Source organism: Ahaetulla prasina, chromosome 2, assembly GCF_028640845.1.
Source record: "Ahaetulla prasina isolate Xishuangbanna chromosome 2, ASM2864084v1, whole genome shotgun sequence".
Classification (NCBI taxonomy): Eukaryota; Metazoa; Chordata; class Lepidosauria; order Squamata; family Colubridae; genus Ahaetulla; species Ahaetulla prasina.
The window spans coordinates 228511452-228531772 of record NC_080540.1 but is presented as its reverse complement, the minus strand read 5'-3'; the positions used below and the strand labels follow the sequence as shown (position 1 = coordinate 228531772).

Below are 20321 nucleotides of genomic sequence, written 5' to 3'. Positions count from 1 at the left end.
TAACACTTTAATCAAAACAGTCTACAATATGCCATTCACATTATGTATAAACATACTGCAATTGTAAGGTGGGGGGAGCAGTTGATATACTATTTTTTTTTTAAAAAAGTGACCTTGGTAATGCATTCTGTTTCTTAAGAATAGAAGAAAGAATCTATTCTTAAAGCTACATAGTTCTTTATTTCCAAAGAAATAACCAACAATAGTCTCCCTTCCCTATTCCTTCTCCGGTAGAACTCTTATTCTGTTGTTAAGTCATTGTGTGGTAAGAAAATAATTTCATCATTATTGTCCACAATGCTTGGAAAAGAAAAACTACAAATTGCAAGATGATACACATGATCAGATTTGTTGTGAATATTAATCCAAACACCAGAGCACACTATATATTACACATGTCTCAAAATTCTGTCGTGGCTGAATTCTGCAAAATATTTATGCTTTTCAAACACACAAAGTTGATGCAGGAATCCTTGAGACTTTCAGTAAGAATTGCTCAATATATAAGCAGTCTGGAATAAAAATAAATAAAAGAGTCTTTCTGGTAAATTGCAAGCATGTATGTAGGTATGTATTAGCAATGGTTTTGTTATAAAATAGTTGGCCTTACCATCACGTGCTAATGTAATTACAAATATTTTCCCATTTGTTTGGGAGATGTATTGCTAATTCATTTTGAGGATCCCACATGGTTCACTGCCTAATGAATGGCGGGGTTCATCACGGAAGATATAAACTTTATCTTCCCTAGAAATTCAGATTAAAGGAAATAAATAAAGGTTATTCTTTTATAAATTGTAACAAATGTAATACCAAAGTGTGAGACCATCTGTTTGCTGTTTTCTGACTGTTGGAAGAAATATCCATCTGGGTTCAGTTCCAAGTGGGGACAAAGACACTGGAAACATGGAGGCTGCTTGGAAAGATGGTTTAATGGTGGCCAGGATCACATGGCTTGAGTTCCTGAACAGAAAAAGGGCCGAGATCCTGTGTGCTCCTTGGCTTTATGCTTTTTCTGAGCTTTGACCTTTCTGGGGCACAGGAAGAGTATCCTGATTGGTTGTCAGACTCCCAGGGGCTGGGAGTCTTAGCTAACAATGTAGGTTGTCCCTCAAGCTTGCCTGAGTCTTGCTGGCTGATGTAATCTTCCCAGGTGCCATGTGGTGAGATGGGTAGAGGCTAATCCTATCATGTCCTGAGGGCCATGTCTTAATCCCATCACCCTGGAGCTGAAGGTCTTCTGTGTTGTAGATAAGATGTCTTTTGTCTTTCTGGGGCTATTAACAAAGGTGGGGGCCGCTTTCCAAGAGCATGTTTCTCCTTTTCTCATCCAGGAAGGTATAATATTCTGCTTTTTAAAATATTTCCTAGAATATTTCATTCTTCTAGGAGGGGGGTGGGTGCTAAATTCCTACAATCCCTACTTTTTTTTTTTTTTTTTTTCAAAACGTGAGTTTTGAAACATGCTCTTGGCAAAAATTAAAATTGATCAAATCAGTGGGTGCTTTTAATTTTCCTGATGCAAAGGAAGCCATTGATAGAGACAACAGAAAAAAAGATTCCTTCAGTGGCTCCCAAAAGCTTTCAACCATGAAGGTCTAGCAGCCAGGGGAAAAGTTCTGGTAAGAATTTTACAGTATCCAATTTTCTATGCCAATTAATTTCAGCTGTTAGATATCACTTTCTGAGAGCTTCCAGTCAGGTCAAGCAAGCACACATCCCAAAATTTTCACAGCCATGGTTTTCCTTTAAATTACAGGCTGTCCATTTCCAAGGGTTGGTTACTGAACCTGCCCTAGCTCTTACTTAAGTCTATCCAAGATTATTTTCCAGTCCAAATTGAGGTTAATCAGTGTGCAATCCAGGCTTTTTCCTTTCTTTTTTTTTTTAAAAAATTACACACAATGAGCCCTGGGACTTCTACTCATGAGACCACCAGTGCAACTTATCTTGCTTTACTGGGCAACTGGGCAGCATCATTTGTGAGTCATAGTCAGGGCTTGGGTTTTGGATATCACTTTTTCTGCTATCTCTTCAAGAGAGGAATTGCCTGAGGGGGATGCCCCTCCCACATGGAATTAGCAGGGAGATCTGACTCCTTGGGCTTTTAATGCCACAGAGCAAAAATCAACCTAGGGGTCTTGTGTGCAGGTAAGTGAAGGGAATAGTTTCAGTCTAATTCTGAATGGTGTCTCTCTCTGTGTGCGCCTGTGTATGCAGCTACTTTTACAATACAGGCAATACAAACAATACAAACATGCTGGACAAATTTCCCTACCATTAGACAGAAATCTAAGGTGTTCAGAACTTGCTGCGGTAGCCACTCAAATACAATCCTTACATGAGTACTTTAGACTGATTACAATGTAAATGAGACAAGACAGAAAACCTTACAAGGAATTTCCACCCTTCCCCATAGTCTTTCCAGTTGTCTTCTAGGAATTGAAAAGAGTCTTTTAGTCTTTACTTATACATCTCAGGGTCCTTTCTTTCATATCTTTTGGGTGGCATGCTTGTTGGTCAGAGGTTTGGAAAGGTCTGCTCCAATCTGGTTGCTGTGATGACTTTCAGTGGGGGCTGGATTCAAACTCAATTCCTGACTCCAACAAATGGAAGGTCTCCTCTGGAGGCAGCATCTGGAACCATGTGCTCTGCTTCCACAGTTGCAGAGTCATCTTTTCAGGGCTGAAAGACAGAACAGGATCTCCTCCCCACTTTTGTGGGTAATCTTCTCAGGAAAGGCATTGTAACAGGATTAAAAAGTTGGGGGGGGGTAGATATCTTGCAGGCAGAGTTTGAAAAGAAACAACACATCAATATTGCAGTTACTAAAAGGTAATGCAGTTTCAACCAAATGGAGACACAACTGATGAAAGAAAAAAAACTGGATTCACATGCTTTAGGAAGAGGAACAGGTAAAATCATTTAAACACACAGTAAATGCAAGACTTGATTTTTTTTTTCTCTTGTAAGTGAACTTAAAACGTTTCCTCATAAACTTATCTTGTAAGTGAACTTAAAATGTTTCCTTATAACTTGAGTTGTTACTTTAAGATAAAGAGAGAGAAGGAGACAAAAGCAGAAATGAAAAGTTCTGTACCCTATTCCCGGTGGCCACACGAAAATAGGGCAAAGGCTTTCTTTCTTTTTTCTCTCTCTCTCTTTTCCCTATTTTATTGCTTCAACCTTTTGTTTTTGTTTTTCCCTAACAATTTAAAATTCTTGTCTCTAGAGATCAGATACATTTTACAGTTACAATTACTTTAAGGGCCCACAAAGACAGACATACACACATAAAAACAAGGAGGACAGAGAGGAAAACAAAACTCTGAGATTTACACACACACTGATCATTCCCGCCATAAATCTCAGTTAAATTAGGGAAGGCACAAATCTTAACAGACAGACCACGTGGTTCCATAGAAGACAGAGAAAGAGACAAACAAACAAACAAACAACAAAAACCCAAGCATTCCTATTTATATATTTCCCTTTTCTTTTAAGTACCTTTATTTAGCCAAATTTGTTTCCTATTCTCATCTTTATTACACAATTTCCTCAATTTCTTTTTCCGCATACCAGGTAAAACTGGCAGCCTCCGGGCACTCCAGGCCCCCAGCAGGTTTTCCAGGGGATTTCCCTCCACCCTCGAGCTACTGCTTCCCATGTTTCCCTCTCCGATGTGAGGTTTTATTTTTCACTTTGGCCTAGCCGGGTGGATCCTCCTACAATTTTCAGAAAAAAAAGTTCTGGGAAGGACTTCGACTCCCTTCTGTCGAAGTATGGGCACCTTCCTGTTAAGGGAGCTTCCAGTTTGGATCAAAAAAAGGTGATCCCAGAGGACCTACTGCCCTGCCAGTAGGTACGAGCACCTCTTCAACACTGCTTCCTGCTTCCTTTTTAGCATACCAGGCAGTACTGGCAGCCTCCGGGCATCCAGGGCCCCAAGCAGATCTCCTGCTTCCTTTTTTTTTCTCCTTTTTTCTTTTTTTACTCTCTTAATTGCTTCATTCACACTTACTTTCCTCTCGCTCGGCTTCCGTTCCTAATAAACACAAAGTTCCACGTTTGGCTTCCCCCCCTTGCTTTCTCTATCCTACCGGTCACGGCTCGGTGGAGCTAGCAGTAGGCAGAGGTGCGGCTAGAGGTTGCTCAAAGAGGTGGAATCAGACTGTTTCCTTAGGTGGAATCCCACTATCACACACTTCTTCCTTCCCTAACAGAAGGTCCTGTGCTCTGGCAAAACCCCCATGCTCTCCAGACTTTTGGTCTTTCTGCGGTTAGGAAATGCACAGAGGATGCAAGATCCAGCTGTGATTGGGAGAAGGGCTCTCTCATTCACACACATGCAGGCATACACATATTTCCCATGCTTTTCCATGCTTAAAATTAAAATTTAGAGGTACTCACCTTCTTTCCAAGCAGTCTTTGAGCTCAACACTCAAAACCCCTTTAAAACCTAGTTCCAAATGGCCAAGGTCCAGGAAAACTTACCCACAGACTCAATGGGTCTGCTGCTAGCAAGGGAGGCTTACCTGGGCCAGGTCCATTGGTTAGGTTAGCTTGGAGTCCCATCTGGGGTGCCAATTGTTGGAAGAAATATCCATCTGGGTTCAGTTCCAAGTGGGGACAAAGACACTGGAAACATGGAGGCTGCTTGGAAAGATGGTTTAATGGTGGCCAGGATCACATGGCTTGAGTTCCTGAACAGAAAAAGGGCCGAGATCCTGTGTGCTCCTTGGCTTTATGCTTTTTCTGAGCTTTGACCTTTCTGGGGCACAGGAAGAGTATCCTGATTGGTTGTCAGACTCCCAGGGGCTGGGAGTCTTAGCTAACAATGTAGGTTGTCCCTCAAGCTTGCCTGAGTCTTGCTGGCTGATGTAATCTTCCCAGGTGCCATGTGGTGAGATGGGTAGAGGCTAATCCTATCATGTCCTGAGGGCCATGTCTTAATCCCATCACCCTGGAGCTGAAGGTCTTCTGTGTTGTAGATAAGATGTCTTTTGTCTTTCTGGGGCTATTAACAAAGGTGGGGGCCGCTTTCCAAGAGCATGTTTCTCCTTTTCTCATCCAGGAAGGTATAATATTCTGCTTTTTAAAATATTTCCTAGAATATTTCATTCTTCTAGGAGGGGGGTGGGTGCTAAATTCCTACATGACTATGCAAAGTAACTACAATTGGTAATGTAATCAATTGTGGAGACAATGTATTATGACTTGATAAGAGCTCCCCAGGAGACAGAAACTTAGCCTGAGCCAAAAATCCTATCAGGAGACAGGAACATTGGCCGAAGGTGAAATTTTTTTTTTTATTTGAATTTATATCCCGCCCTTCTCCGAAGACTCAGGGCGGCTTACATTGTGTAAGGCAATAGTCTCATTCTATTTGTATATTTATATACAAAGTCAACTTATTGCCCCCCCCAACAATCTGGGTCCTCATTTTACCTACCTTATAAAGGATGGAAGGCTGAGTCAACCTTGGGCCTGGTGGGACTCGAGCCTGCAGTAATTGTAATTGCAGGCAGCTGTGTGTTAATAACAGGCTGCATTAGCCTGGTGAGCCACTTCCCAAAATTACAAGTAAATAAGAAAAGATATCAAAGGATGGACGGAAATTGCCAATATGACCCTTATGTTGGAAGAAATATCCATCTGGGTTCAGTTCCAAGTGGGGACAAAGACACTGGAAACATGGAGGCTGCTTGGAAAGATGGTTTAATGGTGGCCAGGATCACATGGCTTGAGTTCCTGAACAGAAAAATGAGATGCTGTGCGCGCCCTGGCTTTTTCCTTTCTCTGAGGTTTGAATTTCCTGGGGCACAAGAAGAGTATCCTGATTGGTTGTCAGACTCCCAGGGGGTGGAGTTTTTAGCTAGCCTTGCTGGCTGATGTAATCTTCCCAGGTGCCATGTGGTGAGTTTCAGTTGCTAAATGGGTTCTATTATGATGCAGATGATAACCCATTAACAAAGGTGGGGGGTGGCAGGAAGTTGCTTTGACTTTAAAACATGTTTCTCCATTTCTCATCCAGGGAAATATAATATTCTGCCTTTTTAAATATTTTCTGAAATATTTCATTTCTCTAGGAGGGGGGTGGGTGCTAAATTCCTACACTTAAAGGTGTAAAACAACTAAAAGAACATATTTTTTTACAATAAATCTTTGATTTTGTTAATCAGACTTGTCTTGGAGTTGTGAGTATCAAATTTGGGTTTTAAATCTCACAAGATGTTTAAGGGGAGTATGACTTCTCCTGAGAGAAAACTAACAAAACTACCTCTGGATTAAGCTAAAAGAGCCAGTCAAGAGCAACAAGATACCTCAAAAGGGAAATGGGAATGGAGAAATGACAAATCCATTTTGTCTTTATTTCAAGCTTTTTTAGGGGTGGGATTGGGGGTGGGGGAGAGATGCCTTCCTTAGCTGACTCCAAGACAAGTAGTGTTAAATTTCTCTATGAAGTCTGGGGTTTAGAAATTCAGGAAGCTTGATATGAATTAAAATCTTAATTCTGTTTTATACAAAATTATCTGAGTTGTAGTGCCTTTCTAGAGCAGTCACTGAAATGAATTCTGCAAATGTGAATGACTTCTTTTGTTTTCAGATTGCTCTATGGCTTTCAGCTCTTATTAATTCCTTACCTTGATATCCATAATAAATATTTGCATTTCTTAGTGAATCAACTTCAGTCTACAAGGATTTTAACAGTAGTTCACACATCCCCTATTCAGTTCATCTACAGAAAAAAAAAGGATAGTTAGGAATACATGTAATAAAATATATAGTAGCAGCATTAGCAAAGTAAGCTATCCCCCAGGGCTTAAAGGAAAGGTATATAAATGAGGAGGATCCAAAGTTGTTTTTTTAAAGATGGATAGCCAGGTACAACTTTTAAATTAATTACAAAATTGGTCATTATTCTCAGTATTTAGAACTGTAGGAAGTTAGCACCCACCTCTCTCCTAGAAGAATGAAATATTTTAGAAAATATTAAAAAGGGGCATAATATTGTATTTCCCTGGATGAGAAATGGAGAAACATGTTTTAAAGACAAAGCAGCTCCCTGCAGCTTCCGGTCTCCCTCCAACTTTGTCAATGGGCCAGAGGCAGAAACTCACTCCCCCCCACTTTTGTCAATGGTCCATCATCTGCAACACAATACCCATCTAGCAACAGAAACTCACCACATGGCACCTGGGAAGATTACATCAGCCAGCAAGGCTAGCTAAAAACTCCACCCCCTGGGAGTCTGACAACCAATCAGGATACTCTTCTTGTGCCCCAGGAAATTCAAAGCTCAGAGAAAGGAAAAAGCCAGGGGCGCACAGCATCTCATTTTTCTGTTCAGGAACTCAAGCCATGTGATCCTGGCCACCATTAAACCATCTTTCCAAGCAGCCTCCATGTTTCCAGTGTCTTTTTCCCCACTTGGAACTGAACCCAAATGGATGTTTTCTTCCAACAGAACAGAATGTACAGGAGGCTTGAAGAAGAGAGCTACAGATGAAGTAGAAAGACAGACACAGTAAATGGGACACTGATGTGTAAGTATTTCCATTATACTTATGGAAGCTTAGTTACAAAATGACTGGGTGAGGGACCAGCAGCCCACCAGTACAGGTAGTCCTTGACTTATGACCACATTGAGCCCCAAATTTATGTTACTGAGACATTTGTTAAATGAGTTTTGCCCCATTTTATGACTTTTCTTGACACGGTTGTTAAATGATTTATTGCAGTTATTAAGTTAGTAACTCGGTTATTAAGTGAATCTGACTTCCCCATTGACTTTACCTGTCAGAAGATTGCAAAAGGTGATCACAAGACCTTGGGATATTGCAACCATCATAAATATGAACCAGCTGCCAAGCATCCAAATTTTGATCATGTAACTGTGGGGATGTTGCAATGGTTATGTGAAAAACAATTATAAGTCACTTTTTTCAGTGCTCTTGTAACTTTAAACTATCACTAAATGAATTGTTGTAGAGCATTATTTGTACTAATATGTATAAACAGTACCAGGTAAGAACTACTGCTGAGCTGATTATTATTATTATTATTTTATTATTATTTATTAGATGTTTATACCGCCCTTCCCCCGAAGGACTCAGGGCGGTTCACTGAAGCAAGATTGCCTCTATGTTTTGAGGCAATTCATCAATTGCCTTAGGTTGCTTTTACTAGGTTGCCAAGAGTCGCCTTTAGGTGAATGGGCGGCATGTTAATTTAATAAATAAATACATAAACCCACAAATATGTAGCACACACACACAAAAAGAAAAAATTCTTCAGATGCGTACGGAGAAGGCAGGCGAGGCCCGCACCACACTCTGGGCCGCCATTTCCCCCCCCAAAAAAGCAACCGGCCTCTTTCCCCCTCACCTCCAGGATCGGATAAGCCCCGCCCCTTCAGGAAGAACCTAATTTGCCAAAGGGGCCGGAAACCGGAAGGAGCTGCCGCACCGGCTGCTGCTCGGCTGCAAAAGAAAAAGTGCGGCAAGTCGCCGAGGCCGTTTCTTGTCTTCTCTGGTGCGGCCTAGACTGCTCTGCAGGGGTGTAGCGGAAGAGCGGCCCCCGCCGCCGCCATCGCTGCTCGGAGTCAGCTGGAAAAAGAGCGAGGAGGGACCAGACGAGAGAGGTGGGAGCGGCGTTCAAATCTTGGCCGCCGCTTTTCTGCATCTCGGGACTCTCCTCTCCTTTCTCCTTTCTGCCTTCGACGGGGCGAGGAACTAATCATTTCCAAAGGACTGAATGGACTCGCCCATTAGGTTTTAGGGAGAAATTGAAGCCAGGATTTCCCAAGCCGAAATAAAGGGTCTATTTGGGAGAGGAGACTCCTGGAACATAAGAACTCATAACGCAGTTTGCTCTCCCTTTTAGAACGGATTAGATGGGTCGCTGTGATATAATAAAATGAATAAATGTCTTATATATTTATTGTAATAAAACTATTCCCTAAGGCTTTTCCCTTCCGAAACAAAAACAAGAAAATGCAGTTGTTTGACTTAGGGTAGTTTTGCTTGACAAAACTTAACAATACTCGGTTCAGAATGACAAGTTAGAACAGGAAAAGGCTATTTAAACCTGTAAAGAAAGACAAATATACTCCGAGAGTACTCCTCGGAGAGCTTGCTTGCATAAAATGGGTATAAGCTATTAGTGCTGCAAGTTAGAAGGATGATTTTTATACTTTCCGACAATAAATTAGCTGGAGAGCTCATTTGTATTTTTCTAACTAGAACAAATTTTACTGCTTGATAGAATATGCTCAGAGGGGGGGGGAAAAGCAGCAATTAATTACTTGGTACACTTGATAGTGCACTTAAATAAATATCTATTAATGGGTGGAGAAATCCTGCAAAGCCAGTGGGGAACCTACCCCTCTCCCATCATCCTCTTATCACTTGAGCTTTGCACCTGTTTGCTGTATCTTTAACTTGCCTATTTTTTCCCCCTGAAACCTCTTTGTTTAATGATGGCCATTAAATAATGGCAGGGCACTGGGGCAAATCATTAAAATGTGATATTTTCAGAAAGGAACAGGCCAACAATAACCCCCTCCAAACAAAAACAGCCCCACCCTAAATTTGCTATCTTGCCATCTCACTATGATGTTTGCTAATGGAGTTCTTTTTTTTTTTTACTAACAGCTGTTTAACTTTACCTGAATTTCAGTTACTCTTTCTATATTACATAAAATTGTTACAATAAGAAAATGAGATTTTGGAATAAGCTATGACATTTGCATATGTATTAATAATCAGCTCCACAAACTTTTATAACTTGCAGTTGTGTATGCTATTGTAAAAGCCTTATTTATAAGACTTCTGTGACTGCCCATCTCATATATCATAATCCTGGGCAGTTCACAAAACAATAAAAACATCAAAAAGTGATAAAAATCTGTAGAAGAACCTTACGAAAAAGAATACCGATGAAATAAATAAATCTACTTGGATATGATATTAATAGAAGTTACTTGGTGAAGTATGGAGAAAGGCTGCATAAAATATAATTGCTATAATTAAATCTGCCTTTTTATTTTCAGAGACTTACAAATTTAAGCTTTATTGTAAAATAAGTTTCAAATGTAGGTTGTTGGGAAAACCAGGGTATAACAATCTGTTTATGTGAAATATTACTTGAAATTGTCTAAAAGTTTAGTGCAGGTTTGTTTAAATTAATTTTTATCATCTTATACTAGATTGGAATCAACTCTGCAATCAAATCACATTGGCTGGTTTGGAAAGTTAAGTCATTTTTAAAAACTAGTTTATTTGAAACAGGAGTAAAGTTGGTCTTTTTTCAATGTTGCTTGTGTAACTGTTCCTAGTCTTTCCTAAGCATTGTTTAGAATACAGATAATCCTCATTTTACAACTTTTCTCGCCACACTGTTACTACTACTACTACTACTACTACTACTACTACTACTACTACTACGGCTTCTTCTCCTTCTCCTCTTTCTTCCTCCTCCTCATCTGTCATCAGATGTTGACAATCTATTTTTGTCAACAGCGGCACAAAAAAGTGCTGCTGAGTTTTGTCCAAACCAGTTCCTTACATTTTGAAGCCTTGGTGTTCTTCTTCTGTCTGGATCTCGTTTGCCTTCAATTTTTCCCTGGAGGATTAAGTGAAGTATGTCATATTTTTCCAGGTGTCGCATCACATGTCCAAAATATTCTATCTTTCCCTTTTTTATGGTTTTGATGATTTCCCTTGGCTTTCCCAGGCGGCTTTCCCAGTGAATCATTGCAATTCTTAAATTAGTAACACAGTTGTTAGGTGAATCTGATTTCCTCCTTGACTTTCTTTGTTAGAAGATCGCAAAGGGAGATCACATGACTACAGGACATTGCAACCGTCACAAATGTGAGTCAGTTGTCAAGCATCCAAATGTAAATCACGTGACCATGGCGATGCTGCAACGGTCATAAGTGTGAAAAATTGTCATAAGTCACCTTTTTCAGTACCATTCAGTAACTTTGAACGGTCACTAAATGAACTGTTGTACGTCAAGGACTACCTGTATCTGCTCTGGTCTAGACATTGCAGAAAAAGCTAAAACGGGAGGGAATACAACTTTGCAGCCAGAAGCTTCTACTGCTCAGATTTTCTTTTTTTGGAAATGGCTTCAAAATGCTTATAAAACAAATTAAAAATAGAGAGGGGGTTACAGTTTATTTTGTTACTTTTGTGAGAAGTGGGATAAGAGAATTGTATATTACTATGACCAAAATCATAGATGCTAGTGTACCAGAAAATACCTCCCTCTTTATGGAATAGAAGTAAACTTATTGCACCAACACATCCGATCTACATCCATCATGTTACAGGTATTTGCATTTGTAAACAAAAATCCAGTTGTTCTTAACAGAATATGTTGAAAACGTATAAAAAATCTTTTTTTTTTTCTTTTAAAACCCATGATCAAAACGTATGGAGGCAGGGACTCTTCACAAATTTTTGAAAGAAAAGTTTACTGTGTTTCAAATGCATCACACCTAAGTCAAAATAAATTGATTCAACTCTCCCACCTCTGCAATAGGATCGCAGAAATGGAATTGCTTTCACACTGGTTCTGTCCTTCTGTGGAAGCACCTGTTGTGATCTCAGAAAATGCTTCGTGTTTGCTGATCCACTGAGATGAGATGAACATAAGCTTCAAATAGTTTTGGAGGGACTGGGGAATGAAAACAGTGCTGAAATTCTTTACATGCTGACATATTTTGCTTCTTTTCACTTTTAGGTACTATATTGTCCACCAGTTGTGATTCAGAGGATTGATTTGAACCTTCAGAATATTCAACTTGGAATCTAATTTGAAGTAAGATTTGTGCTTCCCATTCACTAGCATGGAAAAACCACAAATAACTAGCTTTTTAATCCTTCAACCACATTTCCAGGAAAAGTAGATTTTTTTAAATTTACTTACTTTCTTACAATGAAATGAGGACCATACAAGTTCCAAATCTAATTTGGATTTAAAAAAAACATAATACAGTTAAAACCTTAGCCCCAAATGTTGAAAACCACATATACTAAAATCAGATACTTTATTTTAAATTTAAAATAATCACTTGAGAGATAGTTGTAGCAACTTTGTCCCTATTGCAATAGCCCAGTCTTCACAAACTTTCTAATTAGGAGAGAGGGGAGCATTTGAATGTCTGGAGATGGTATTCCAGAAGAGGAGGGCACTAATTTAAAACATGTTTCCCTGGTCTCTGTTGTTGGCAGTCTCCAATAGAAGGAATGTGTACTCTGCTAGATGTTGCAGGTTGGACAGATATTATCAGGAGAAACTATTCTCACAGATAATCTAGGCCCTGATGCATTAAGGTCTTGTAAAATTGACAACCAGCATCTTGCATTCCACCTAAAATCAAGTGGCAATAAATGCACCTCTCAGTAGTTATATGAGTTCTGAGAACAAGTAAATTCCATTTTACTATGTCCTCCATACATTATAGACAAAGGTCTCTTGTAAAGCACTATAACTAAAACACTCTTGATGAACATTGCTTATAAGCAAGGAGATAAGGTTATTGTTTGACTCCATATTTCTTCATATTCTTTCCATTTTAACATTTTAAACAAAATTGGAAAGTGTAGCAGTTTCTGTAGGGCATCAAGCAATCAAATACTTCATTCAGTCTCAAAGTTCAATTTGAGTCATGTAGACAAGCCACTTTTGTGGTTTGGGATCTGTCTGCCCCCTTCCAATTATACCAATAGAGGAGAATATTATTAGATCAGAGTTGAAATGAGGGGTCCTTGGTGTTACCTGAGCTTGGCTTCCTTGCAGATGTCCCAAAGGTGCTTTTTCAAGAGGCAACTGGACTTTCTTGGTTTTTTTTTTGAAGATGCTTTGTTTCTCATCCCAGAAGTTTCTTCCGACCAGTTGGAAGACATGATGAAAACTCTAATCTCACAACACATTCAGCTGAGAAACTATGACCACTCTAGACCAAGCCAAGTCCAAAAATGTTAAAAGAATTCTCAGAAGCCTGGCACTCTGACAAATCGGCCATCAATAAGCCCACAGACATAAATAACATTTACATATTGTGCAAAAGAGACAATCAACAACTCCCAAAGGGAACAAAAAAGACCAAAACACCGTCTCACTAGCAATCAACACCCAGATGAGCATAGATTAACACCAACATTAACATCAGACCAATAATCAAGAAGTAAACAATATCCCAATCAAGGAATTGCTAAACAAACTACCGTGTTTCCTCGAAAAAAAGACAGGGTCTTATTTTCTTTTGACCCCTGAAATATGGCCTTGGCCTTATTATCAGGGGGTCTTATCCCTAAACCTTGGCCCCAGAGTGTCGACCAGCTGCTTCGCCAGTGCCACTCAGGCCACTGCCTCCAGCAAACTGGGGGGCTCCATGGAGACGTGAGGGGTGAGGTCAGACTGCTCTCCCCTGTCTTAACTTTGGCTGCCTCCGCCACGCACAGGCTCCAAAGGACCCAGTGTCTTTCTTTCGGGATCATCTGGAATAGTGCGGCTTTGCGAGAAAAGAAGAGCCCCTCCCCTCATGCATTTTGAGAGAGAGATGGGCCAGGTGCTCCCAGAGTTCCAGGTCTGGGTTCCAGGTACTGAAGATGCACTAACTTGCTTGCACACTTTGTCGGACTGTAGGTGGAAAGAGGAATGCCAAAACACATTCCATCATCCAACCATTCCATTTCCTTCCTTCCCCAGTCCTCCCCACCTGCCACTCCCCCTCACCGGCTGAGATGGGCAAGCCAGATTTGGGGAGCTGAATGCGCTGCTGCCACCTGGGACAAGAACAACATCAGAAATGGGCCCTCTTGCAGCACCTCCTTTCTCTCTTCTTCTCCCGAATGGCAGTGGTGCATCTGGCTCACCGAAAATACTGTTCCGCATGGATGACGGGCGTGTGGGGCATGTTCCCCCCCCCGCTTCACTTCCTCATGTGTTGTTTGCGTGGCAGCTGCGCATGCATCTAAGTATTGGGGGGGCTTATTTGGGGAGGGGGGCTTATTTTACTGCATGCGCTCAAAAGCCCAATTGGCCTTATTATCCAGACATGTCTTAGTTTCAGGGAAACATGGTAACAATAAACAGCCCAACCAAAGAACATCCAAGATCTCTCCTAGCAACACTGACAGGGCAAGCCACTAGAATATAAATTGACAGCAAACCTCATTCCTTATTAGCACTGATGATCTTACATAGTTTGGGTAATGAGATGGCTGCAAAAAAAATAAGCTCAGAGCGCAGCAAGGACTCCCTCCCCACTTTCCATTTATTTTTGGTTGAATCCAATATAAATTATAGCTCTGTTTTTTTGAAACAGAAAGCTTTCAAAGCAATATTTAAATGTTTATATCAGAGACTAGAATATACTCTTGATATAATATATTTCTTTTTCTCATATGCCACTTTGCCAATTTGGAAAAATTTTGAATCTATATTTATATATTAGGAATTACTACCATGTTTCCCCTGAAAATAAGACCCTGTCTTATATTTTTTTGAACCCCGAAATAAGCGCTTGGCCTTATTGCCATGTGCTCAAAAGCCCGATTGAGCTTATTATCAGGGGATATTTTATTTGGAGGGAAACAGGGTACTAATCTTTAAAATGTCTTCTTTCAAAAGCATTTGCCTGGCATTTGGTAACTGCTTGTTTTTTGTTTGTGCTTTTAAGTCAAGTGTTGACTCATGGCAATTATCTGGACAAGTCCCTGCAGTTTTCTTGGCAAGATTTCAGAAATGGTTTGTCATTGTCTGCTTCTTAGGGCTGAGAAAGAGGGACTGGCCCAAAGAGAAAAGGCTTGACTGTGCTTAAGGCAGGTATAGAACTCACAGGCTCCCGTTTTCTAACCTGGTGCCTTAATCACTATACCAAGCTGACACTCAACTACATGAGGTCATATAATTTAATGCTACTTGTAAATAAATGCTTATTATATTTCCCTAATTAAAATGTTAGAAAATTAACTTGTACAGAGTAATTTAAGTTTAAGATATTAAATAAATGCAAATTGTATGCTTTAAAAAGTACTAATGCTACATTTTAAATTCAATCAGATAACAACAAAAAAGCCAAACAAGTTGGAGGTTCTGCAAGTAAGTTGCAGCAGGGAGAAACAGCTCCTGTTCACAATTCTAGCCATTGTTTCTTCTCTTCTGTCTCCATGTCCATTTTTAATAACTGCAGATCTTGGGAATTACTGGAGCATGCCAATACCTTTCTTTGGTGCATCAAGGGTGTGACTTTGATTAAAATTGCACGGGCATGAAAAAGATATTAGCAGAAATACAGAATTTTAGGGCTGAACTTTCATTTCACAAAATAAGAACTCCAATGGAGTATAGGAACCAAGATAAATCCCAAGGCCTCTTTTTGTTGGTGGGGGGGGGGGATGGAGAGGGTATAGAAGTAGGGTATATGATCTTCTGATGCCTGAAGTGCCTTAATATTTAATATGCCATAGATATTATAAGCCTGGCAGCTTTAGGCCTCCATTGGGAGGCTATTAATTTTGCATTTTTCTCTGAATAGTCATTAAGTCTATAGTTGGAACATGATTAATTATTTCTCTTCTCTCATCGTTGACATTTCTGCTTAAAAGTTGTTTTCACCTTCTAATCTGACCTGTCTCTCTTTTTCCTTTTCTCTCATCTAGCAATCTTCAGCCCAGATCTTCTAGGCATCATGCTGGTACTTAGCTAAGGAGCTGGCTAGGTGTCATCGCTATTCCTTCTGGCCTGGTCATCTGTCTCACCTTTTAAACCTGTTTTCGTTGTAACTTCCAGAGGAGTTTTACTTTTAGATATTCCTGACTGTAACTCAGGCACACATTAACCTATTGTAGGATAAAACCCTTTGGTAATACCATATTGAAAATTAGAGAGATTACTAATAATCAACATTAGGAGGATTATATCATGTTAAGGCTTGCTTTGATCATTTGAAGACAATGGACAGTGAAAAACCGAAAAAATAGTATTTTCAGCAATGCAGCTTGTGTGCCAAATGGGCTTGAGCTGTTACTGCAGTCACAGCTTGCTTGGAGAAAAGCCCACTAGAACTTTTAAAATGCAAAAATAAGCACAGCAGGAGTGGTTTGCAGCAGAAATTGGTCTAGCAGTTGGCTTGTCTTTACATTTGCTATTGTACTTGACAAATAAGGAATTTGTTTTTGACCTAGTCTCATACCCAAATTCTGTGTTTAAAAAATACTATTTATATAATCATTGAAATTGGGGGTTAGCAAATATATTTTCAGAAATTGCCTTTTCATTTGAAGGTGTTCGATGAGCTAATTTATGCATGGCATGAGCTTCCTTGAAAATGTTGTCCTGACGGGATAGAAAAACAAACACAAATTGTTTTAAAAGTTTGCTGCTAGGAGTATTTAAATCACAAAAATGCAACCTTCTTTTAATCTATCAGGCCTAGCAGCATTTCTTCCTGTAAGATGTAGTCAGTGGAGTAAAGTTGTTACCCAGGCTGCTGGTGCTTTCATGACTCGTGGGATTCTATCGATTGTTATTGAAAAAAAACTCCACGAGGAAAGAGTGTTTCAGAACGATTCTCGTGAAGCTGCTATTGCCAGTTTGAGCGTCATTGGATCCCATCTTCAAATTGCCCCACAATTTTGTTTCAGTGATTTGGATTTGGAAAAATTGGTTAGATCGATATTTGCCAAGCCACTTGACCCAGCCATCTTAAGAAATGATGCTCAGTTTGAACAAAATTCATTCATATTTGGTCCAGATGCAGCCCTGATTGTGCCTAATGCTCAGGGCAATTTTGTTTTCAATGCTGAACGATTTGATGCTTGGATGGGACAAGTTTTTGATGCCAACAATCCTGTGCGTTCCCAAAACAATTGTCCTCAGGGTGCACCTGCGGCGGCTAAACCTGCACCTGTAGCCGGGGAAATTCATCCTTGGTTGTTCGGAGGGCTTCTTAATGTGAACCTTGCTGATGGAACTGACAATACAGCTATTCTTCAAGACAATCCTCTGTGGTCTTTTGAACTAGTAGCTCGGGTTATGGTAATGTCACCCCAAGGAAACCGATTTAGAGAAAAAATCTTAGCAAATTTGACCACAGCTGTATTAATAGTAACCTGTGCGGGAAGTATTAGTCCAGCTAGACTGAACAAAATTCTTAGACAAATCCGTCAAGAGACAGGATCTCTGGATATTGAAGTAGATCAAGATACTGTGATTAAGGGTTTCTATTTTCTTCGTGCCATTTGGGATAGGCAGACCACTGGACAAAAGTTTGAAGAGATGTTTACTAATCTTAAAGCAGAAGTTACTAAAACTTCATTGATACTTGGGACTATGGTTGAACAAACAAGAAACAAAATGTTGACTGGAATAGTAACTGTTATTCAAGCAATTAGAACATATGAAGATTTTCCCTGGGCAGAGTTAAATGAACGTATAAAAGGAGTTACTGGAAAAGACGAGATGGCAGCAGCAGCTGCATTTGGAGATACTGTTAATAATTGCCATTGGATTGGATGGACTTATATTTTTCAGACTGCCCAGCCAGGACATACAAATAAGCAATTTCCAAACATTCTTTACACTGCTATTCGCCTTCAAATTTTGGCAGGAGGAGTTCAGTCTCTTAAACAATATGAAGGATTGAAAAATATGATATCAGAAAGGTATATGATTGATGCCTGGGTTGCTCAATATGTTCAGAATCGCCAGATTGGTGTTAATTATTCTGTTCAGCAAGGTGCAGCATCCAGTGTGGTTGATCATATGAGGCAACTTGACTTGAATTGAACATGTTCTCGTGGAATGCTGTTTACAGAGGGATAGCCTGTTGCATGTAAATCCTGAAAAACTTTGTGCCTAAGGTGGCAGTAGAATTCACCATCTCCTTGTTTTTAGCCTACTGCCTTTAGGGACTAAACCAAACTGATTCTTGTTAAAATTACTAGCATCTTGGATCTAAATGTCAGAGTATCATTTTTCAGACAAGCTGAACTCTTCGGGACTTCTATGGAATATGAAAAGCCTACTTTTTAATGGGCAGAGAATAGAAGTGATTTGCTATGGCCTTCTTGGATGATTCTCCAGTCCCAGATAGTCCACCATCCTTGCTAATCCTGACTGTTTGGCTTTCTAGATGAGCCAAGACAAAAACATTGAACATATATTTAGAGATACGATATCCAAAAGCGTTGTCCAAAATGTACTTATTTATTAAATTTGTGTCCCACTCATCTCCTTTTCCATAGCAACTTTGAGTGGCTTACAATATCATAAATTCATAAAGTAATAGGACATTGATAAGAAACTGTACACCAATATGATGGAATCTCCTCTATCCCTCCAGAAGCTTTCTCCAGCATGGAGTGCCCCCATTGGAGCCCCAAGCCAACTGGCAGAGGCAAGTTTTAAGGCTCTTGAGTAAGGCCAAAGAGTGGGGGTAGATCTCACATCCAGAATCCTCCAAAGGATTGGGGCCACAACAGAAAAGGTTCTACTAGACCCCAACAGCTGAAATTCCTTGACCAGTCTTCACAATACTGAAATCTATGGTTTTAGAGAAATTTAATTGTTCAAACTGCTTTCACTATCTTGAAATGAGCTTATCTGCTAGAATAACAAGCACCTGAAATTTATAATGACAAATTATAATAATGCTTTGGAAAATCAAAATGGCTTCCTCTAATAAGTCTCTAAAATCACTTCTGTTTAAAAGCAAATCTGAAACTGGCTGATGTTGAAGCTGGACAATAACATTTAATTTTTAAATGTTCAGCTCAAGACATTTAAAGTTCCACAATTTATGTTTTAGTAAACAGTTGTGCAATCTCAAGATGATGTCCAAAGCAGGAAACAACAGTTGGATTCCATTTGCAGTCTGAGGAATTGGAATCTGATCTGTTGCCATTAGACATGAAGAAGTGAATGTATGGTTTGAAAAATATAGATCTGCCAGAAAAGATTGAAAAGAATATGAATATAAGAAATTCTGGGACAATGGATATAATGAAGGATGGAATGTTGGCAAGAGGAATGTTGTGTTCTCAAAGAGAATTATTCAACAACATATGTTGCAAAGATACTTACAATAGAGTCTTATGAACTTTGGAAATGAAATGCAATTTTTGGGAAAGTTCCCAATTAAAAACCTAATGAAAGGTTTTCATCAAGGTTTTAAGAAACTAAAGGAGGGTATTTGACCAAATACCTTGGTATTTGACTCAGAGATAATGATTGGGGTGATTCGTGGTAAATAAGAAACCGTGTAGATGTTCTACAAGTAAATTACAATAACAGACTGATAACACAATGCTTTGAGCTCCAACTTTGCTGTTATTTGACCTGTTAGCTAGTGTTTCCTTCATATTCGTAATGTTTGACAGGTCATTTGGGTTGCAAATAGATGTATAAGCTTATAAATTTAGGCCTCCTTTGCAATAGGAGGAAGGTATTGTTACAATAGATTTGTCAATGTTCAGCTGGGGAGATTATTACTGTTTTTGTCCTTTTTTATTCACATTTTTAATGTTTTTGTGTAGATTTGTCTGTTTAATTTTTTTCTTTTGGATTTTGTGTTATAATCTCTTGAATAAAAGAAAATTGGACAATAAAAAGAGAGGTCCTTGGTGTTCTGAACATAGTTGTTTTCTTGCAGACGTTTCATTACCCAAATTAGGTAACATTATCAGGGCTAGTTTGGGAAACGTTTGCAAGACCCCTCATTTCAACCTGAGCTATAAATATTCTTTATTGGTACAATAAAAAGACATTTAAAATTCCAGATCAAAATGTGTTTTCTGGGATTCCACAGCAACTCGTTAAGTTGTTGAACAATTATACTAATTAATACACAGATAACTTTAAATGTAGTTTATGTATTTATAATTCATTATTGAAAAAGATCTATTTGAAAAAGCATGGTATTCCAAACACAGTTTTCCAGCCACATTTATAGTTCTTTGGAAAAAAAGCTTGACAATGATATACTCTATACTTGATGGTATTTTCTCTCCCCCCCGTTTATTGAGGCAATCGCAGCTAATATTAAATCAAGCGATTAAAACTATTTCAGTGTGTCCAGCTTTCTATTCAATAAAATTGATTCATTTAAATTAATTTGATTCAAATCATGAATAAAGTCTTCAATTCCTTCTTTTCATGCTTTGGCACCAGGAGAATTTTTAATTCTGTAATTCCGTATATGTATGCTCACAGAGGAGAGGATTGACTTATGGACTGGGTAGGACTGCACTGTTCCTCCATGAAGAAAACCACCAGCTATCTCCTAGTTATCTTCCTAGACT

At 39.3% G+C, this 20321-nt stretch overlaps 1 protein-coding gene and 1 long non-coding RNA gene across 5 annotated transcripts in view; one reads left to right on the top strand and one right to left on the bottom strand.

Moving 5' to 3' along the window:
- LOC131191051 (uncharacterized) overlaps positions 1–8527 on the bottom strand; it is a 23440-nt gene extending 14913 nt beyond the window's left edge. Inside the window, exons 1-3 of the long non-coding RNA XR_009153409.1 lie at positions 8389–8527; positions 7188–7500; positions 6645–6739 (exon numbers count right to left, since the gene is read on the bottom strand). This is a non-coding gene — a long non-coding RNA (uncharacterized LOC131191051). The remainder of the gene's footprint in view (positions 1–6644; positions 6740–7187; positions 7501–8388) is intronic.
- On the top strand, positions 8489–20321 carry LOC131191050 (uncharacterized). 4 transcript variants are annotated; one of them, XM_058168771.1, is made up of 6 exons: positions 8489–8644; positions 10211–10877; positions 11755–11832; positions 13479–13616; positions 15082–15120; positions 15681–20321. In XM_058168771.1, exon 6 carries the CDS (start codon positions 16426–16428, stop codon positions 17806–17808), a length of 1383 nt encoding a protein of 460 aa, XP_058024754.1. In that variant the 5' UTR covers positions 8489–8644; positions 10211–10877; positions 11755–11832; positions 13479–13616; positions 15082–15120; positions 15681–16425; the 3' UTR covers positions 17809–20321. The 4 variants fall into 4 exon arrangements, with proteins under 4 accessions (XP_058024754.1, XP_058024753.1, XP_058024755.1 ...); XM_058168770.1 differs by lacking the exon at positions 13479–13616; XM_058168772.1 differs by lacking the exon at positions 15082–15120.